The sequence below is a fragment of the Petaurus breviceps genome, unplaced genomic scaffold (genome assembly GCF_028583685.1).
Source record: "Petaurus breviceps papuanus isolate PSGF00001 unplaced genomic scaffold, PetGlider_PUasm1.0 151, whole genome shotgun sequence".
Lineage (NCBI taxonomy): Eukaryota > Metazoa > Chordata > Mammalia > Diprotodontia > Petauridae > Petaurus > Petaurus breviceps.
Window position 1 is genome coordinate 22,957,100 of NW_027185712.1, and position 6,708 is coordinate 22,963,807.

General features: G+C 40.3%; 1 protein-coding gene across 1 annotated transcript; it reads left to right on the forward strand.

Moving 5' to 3' along the window:
- Positions 1-3,183: 3,183 nt before the first annotated feature.
- LOC138152680 (heterogeneous nuclear ribonucleoprotein H-like) lies at positions 3,184-5,386 on the forward strand. Its single transcript, XM_069076760.1, is given in 2 exon segments — positions 3,184-4,580; positions 4,583-5,386. Coding segments are annotated over 2 exon segments (1,467 nt in total). The 5' UTR covers positions 3,184-3,256; the 3' UTR covers positions 4,726-5,386.
- The last annotated feature ends 1,322 nt before the right edge of the window (positions 5,387-6,708 follow it).

Genomic DNA, 6,708 nt, shown 5'->3' on the forward strand with positions numbered 1-6,708 from the left:
AGAAACTGTGGCATGTTGGAGAGAGTGTCAGCATGGAAGTCAGGAAGACTTAGGTTCAAGTTTCTCCTTTGACATGTTCTGGGTGTTTGACCCTCGGCTAATTTCTTAACCTCTGACTTCTTGGGACAATACTCTTAAGACTTGCAGTTGCAGAACAGGTATTTATTTGCATTATGAGTGGGTGTTCCTTTCTGGGAGCCCCCCCCCCAACTCTGATGAAATCACTGGCCCCAAAAAAAATCAGTTGGACCTTTGATTTTATTAAAATTTGATTTGTAGAATTCATAGAATCATATTGATTAGAGTGGGAAGGAACCTTAGTTATCATCCTTCTTCCTACCTGATGCAGAAATCCCCTCTACAAAATACTGCAAAAGAATTCATCTAGTCTCTGCTTGAACATTTTCAGTGCCAAAGATCTTGCTACTTCTTGAAGCATCCCATTCCATTTTTTGATGATTCTAATTATGAGGCAGCTCTTTATATTAACCTGGAATCAACCTTCCTATAACTTCTGGAACTACTGGATGTAGTTCAACCCTCTGTAGCTACAGAAAATAAAGCAAATCCCTCTTTCACATAGCAATCCTTTGAGTATTTGGAAATCATGATTGTGTCCCCCACTCTTCATTTACATCTTCTTCCAAGTTAACCATCAGCAAAACCTAATATGTTATGGTTTCCAGCCCCCCTCCCCCCATTCCCATTCATCCTGTTCTGGATGCATTATTCTTCCCTGAATGGCCAGCTTACAACATGCTGGCCATAATCAAACATACTATTTCAGCTATGGACAGTGGCAGATTTGGTGTCAGGAAAACTTGTCTTCAAATCCTGTCTTTGATATATACTGATGACGTGATTATGGGCAAGTCACCCTCTGTAGGGCCAATACAATATAAAGTGCCCATGATCACAATCAAGACCGTGACTATAAATAACACATAATGTTCTATCCAAACTGTAAATATTGTATTGTTGCTACAATTTGGCGATGAGGATAGGATCGCGAAATACCAGACCTCTCACTGAGGACAGAAAGGATTTAGAGAAAGAAATGGCTATCCCAGGATGGGAGGATTTGCCTTATGGCTCCCTTGCAAGGGAGTGGTCTAAAAGTACAGGGCTCTGTGAAAACTGGGAACAGAGACTACAGCAGGGAGAACCTAGAGATTTAGAAACATGTTTGCAAAGAATATGAATAAAACCTGGGAGAGAGCTGGAGGCAGTGAGTAGAAGGGGCTGGGTTTTACTAACAGGCTAACATTGTGTAAAAGCAGAGACAAGCTCTTACAGGAGTTGGCTAAGCGGGGTGGCTAGGTGGTGCAGTGAATAGAGCACCAGCCCTGGAGTCAGGAGGACCTGAGTTCAAATCTGACCTCAGACATTTAACAAAAAATTAGCCATGTGACCTTGGGCAAGTCACTTAACCCCAATTGCCCTCCAAAAAGCAAAAAAAAAAGTTGGTTAAGTGCCAAAATTCAAGCCCTCAGGTGGAAGGAGAGAGGACTGTTGAAAATTTTGCTCAGAAAAGGAAGAAAAAAGTAACAGGAGGAAATTTCATGCACCTTTGGTAGAGTCTGAGTCTAGTTGCTTCGACAACTTCCAAGAAAGTGATATTACAGAGTGATACATTGTTTCTTGAGGAGGCTTTTACAGAGGCAGAAGCTTACCCCATACTGAGAAGAAGGCAGGAGAGTCAGGGAGGGCAAGCAATGTACTTGAAGATTTCACTCAACAGGATATTGCTGATATTTTAAGCAGATTCACCCAAAGGATGGGAGAATCCTTAGTGTCTTGGATGGTAAGAATCACAAAGGAGCTGCTAGGGTAGTGATAGATAAAGTGGACTGCTTGAAATTTATAAGTATTTGCCAGAATCCTTTTGTCCAGAGTGTTTGTAGAGTTCTTCATTTGGCAGGAGGTAAAAATACGACCGATCTGTTAACTTTAGCTGCTGATGGATGCAATAGAATCTATCCTGCTGATTCTATGCCCTAGTGGAAACAGACCCTGGTACTCCCTTGGAGACTATGTGAGAAAGTTGAAAGAAGAAGGAATGAAAACTGCTATCATGCCTGGAGATGCAGACATGTATCATGAAATCTGCTTAGCAGTTCCTCATAAAAATATCATGGTGAAGACAGCTCCTCCTGCTTATAAACCCCTACTTCTGACTCTACTATTTGGTGAAATAGGGCACCTTATTTCAGAGGTTCTGGATAAGATTTCATAGCTAAGTGACTTAGGAGAATGGGAAAATGATAAATTTCCTCAAGAGAGAAGAGTAAATAGCCAGTGGATTCAAAGTCAGAATAGATTGCCAAGAAAAGAAATGTTTATTGCTCTATTGAGAGCAGGGGTTGATTTTAGGAAAATTGATGATATTCCAACGAATGAACTATGCAAAATGTATCAAGAAAATGGGTTTGATGTTAGATGGATTAGAGAAGTAAGAACTTCCCCCCAACAGATGCTCCTGAACCATTGCATCCAAGTTTATAACACCTTCAGGGAACTCAGATTAAAGAAAGTGCTGGGATAGGTGGAAGTGGTCAATGTGCTGAATTTATGGCAGTGTATCAAGCCATTGGAAGAGAGTGAGGAGGACAGTGTAATCTATTCTGCTGTGAATGAGGTTGTGATAGTGAGTTCATGGGCTCCAGAGGCATGGCTGACCCTATATTTGTTAATTTTTGGCTTTTTGTCTGTTAAACTTGTTTGCAAGATTTGTTTTCTACAGGATTGGTACCCTCCACCTGCAGATGACTGATCACTCAAGCTGGATGTCATCCCCTGTCCATGACTGTAATGTGCCACTTCTGGACCTGGCATTGACCAAGTTCCAGATATATTCAACCAGCCCTGCATTCTTCACATAAATCTAACCTAGTTATAATAAGTGATCTTTGTGATATATTGCTGCAGTCTTGCAAGTATTTTATTTTAATATTTTGCCCCAATATTAATTATGGAAATTTTTTCCTCTTCTTTTGACCATCTTGGTTTAAGAATCAAAACCATATCTGTGTCTTGAATTAAAAACAAAACAAAACAGAAATCCCCTGTATATGAACTTAAAACTGTACGAAAGGCTTTTATAACACTATCTTTTTTTCATTAATCAAATGCTTTATTCACTTCCAGTTTACATCATTCATTTCTGCAAGATTTTAAGTTACAAATTTTCTACCGATTTTCTTCTTAGCCACGCCGAAGTCAAGTATCAAGCCGCCGCCACTACTGACTGAACAAGATGATAGTGAGCACCGAAGGCGGAGAAGGCTTCGTGGTGAAGGTCCGGGGCTTGCCCTGGTCCTGCTCTGCCGATGAAGTCCAACGCTTCTTCTCGGAATGCAAAATTCAAAATGGGGCATCAGGCATTCGTTTCATCTATACCCGAGAAGGCAGACCAAGTGGAGAAGCATTTGTTGAACTTGAATCAGAAGATGAAGTCAAATTGGCACTGAAAAAAGACAGAGAAACTATGGGACACAGATATGTTGAAGTATTCAAGTCAAACAACGTTGAAATGGATTGGGTGTTGAAGCATACTGGTCCAAATAGTCCTGACACTGCCAATGATGGCTTTGTGCGCCTTAGAGGACTCCCATTTGGCTGTAGTAAGGAAGAAATTGTTCAGTTTTTTTCAGGGTTGGAAATCGTGCCAAATGGGATAACATTGCCGGTGGACTTCCAGGGGAGGAGTACAGGGGAGGCCTTCGTGCAGTTTGCTTCACAGGAAATAGCTGAAAAGGCTCTAAAGAAACACAAGGAAAGAATAGGGCACAGGTACATTGAAATCTTCAAGAGCAGCCTGGCAGAAGTTCATACTCATTATGATCCTCCTCGAAAGCTAATGGCTATGCAGCGGCCAGGTCCTTATGACAGGCCTGGGGCTGGCAGAGGCTATAACAGCATTGGTAGAGGAGCTGGGTTTGAAAGAATGAGGCGAGGTGCCTATGGTGGAGGGTATGGAGGCTATGATGACTACAATGGATATAATGATGGATATGGCTTTGGGTCGGATAGATTTGGAAGAGACCTCAATTACTGTTTTTCAGGAATGTCTGATCATAGATATGGAGATGGTGGATCCACTTTCCAGAGTACAACAGGCCATTGTGTGCACATGAAAGGATTACCTTACAGAGCTACTGAAAATGATATTTACAATTTTTTCTCACCACTCAACCCTGTTCGAGTACACATTGAAATTGGACCTGATGGCAGAGTGACTGGAGAAGCAGATGTTGAATTTGCTACTCATGAAGATGCTGTGGCAGCTATGTCAAAAGACAAAGCCAATATGCAGCACAGATATGTAGAGCTCTTCCTGAATTCTACAGCAGGAGCAAGCGGTGGTGCTTACGAACACAGATATGTAGAACTCTTCTTGAATTCTACAGCAGGAGCAAGCGGTGGTGCTTATGGTAGCCAAATGATGGGAGGCATGGGCTTGTCAAACCAGTCCAGTTACGGTGGTCCAGCTAGCCAGCAGCTGAGTGGGGGTTATGGAGGATGCTACGGTGGTCAAAGCAGCATGAGCGGATATGACCAAGTTTTACAGGAAAACTCCAGTGATTTTCAATCAAACATTGCATAAGGAGCCAAGGAGCGATGAACAGCAGCTACTACAGTAGCGGGAGCCGTGCATCTATGGGAGTGAACGGAATGGGAGGGATGTCTGGCATGTCCAGTATGAGTGGTGGATGTGGAATGTAATCCTGATCACTGACTCTTGGTCAACTTTTTTTAAAGAAAAAAAAAACAAACAAAAACAAAGTTTTAACAGTTTTGCAATACAAGCTTGTGATTTATGCTTACTGTAAGTGAAATCAGGATTGTTTAAAAAACTTTCAGGTTCAGTATTTTTGAACACAGAAACATTCATCTAGGATGTAATAACCAAGTTGAGTAAAGACTATAACTGTTAAACAATTTCAGCTTTTCTCAAGGTAGTTATGTTGTAGGAGTGTACTTAAGCAGTAAGCATATTTAGGTTAAAGCAGTTTCAATTATGTTAAATGTTGCTCTTATACCACATTACATGGAACACTGTTTGAGATGCATGTTGGGAGACATGCTTTTTTGTAAAACAAATATAGGAGCTGTGTCTGTGATTCAAAAGTGAAACATTTGGCATGTTTGTTCTAGTTTATTTCGTTTACTATCCTGTAAGGCACGTACGTTTAAGCTTTTTTTTTTAAGTTAATGGGGACAATTTTGAGGCGCAATACGAATACTTTAGGATTTGGTCTTGGTGTTTGTATTAAATTCTGAGGCCTTGATTTAAATCTTTCATTGTATTGTGATTTCCTTTTAGGTGTATTGCACTAAGTGAAACTTGTTAAATAAATCTTCCTTTCAAAAAAAAAAAAACAAATTTTCTCCCCATTTTTCCTCTACCCACCACCCCAAAATAGCGATCCCACTGGATATTCCCTCCTCCAGTCTGCTCTCTCCCATATCTTCTCCCATACTTCCTCCTACTTTCCAGTAGGACATGTTGGATCTCTATGCCCCAGTGCCTGTGTATCTTATTTCCCAGTTACATGTAAAATAATATTAATAATAGTGTGTATATATATATACATATTTTAAACATTTGATTTTAAAACTTTGAATTCCAGATACATTCCCTTCCTCCCTTGTCACCCACCCTTACTGGGAAGATAACCAATTCAATATAGGTTGTCCATGTGTAGCTATGCAAAATATTCCCATAGTGGATACATTGTAAAAGACTGACTATATTTCCCTCCCTCCTATCCCACCTCCCACTTGATCTATTCTCTACACTGATCCTGTCCCTTTTCAAAAGTGTGTGCCTCCAACTTTCTTCCCCCCCTCAGCCTGCCCTCCCTTCTATAATCCCCCCTCTCATCCTGTTCCCCCCTACTCTCCTGTAGGGTAAGACACCATATTTAGTGTGTATGTCATTCCCTCCCTAAGCCAATTCAATGAGAATAAGGTTGACACATTCCCTTTTGCCTTCCTGTTCTTCCCCTCCATTGTAACCATTTTCCCTTGCCTTTTCTATATGAGATAGTTTACCCCATTCTGTCTCTCCCCATCTCCTCTCATTATATTCCTCTCTCATCTCTTAATTTCACCTTTTAAGCATCATCCCTTCTTATTCAACTGGTCCTATACCCTCTGTCTATGTATACCTGTACACATATACCTGTACACATTCACATATGTATTCATATGGCTATATACCCTCCTATACAGACATATATATGTATGTGTTTATATCTATATCTATATATACATCTCTATTCCCTTCAACTATTCTCATACTGAGAAAAGTTTCATAATTTACAATTACAGTTTTTCCATGTAGGGATGTAAATATTTCAACTTTGATAAGCTCTTTATGATTTCTTTTCCCTTTTTACCTTCTCATGCTTCTCTTGCTTCTTGTATCTGAATGTGAAATTTTCTATTCAACTCTGTTTTTTTCATCAAGAATGCTTGACAGTCCTCTATTCCATTGAATGATCATATTTTCCCCTGAAACATGATACTCAGTTTTGCTGGGTAGGTGATTCTTGGTTTTTATCCCAGCTCCTTTGACCTCCAGAAAATCATATTCCAGGCGCTTTGATCCCTCAGTGTAGACATTGTCTGATTCTGTGTTTTCCTGATTGTGTTTCCACAATATTTAAATTGTTTCTTCCTGACAGCTTGTCATATTTTCTC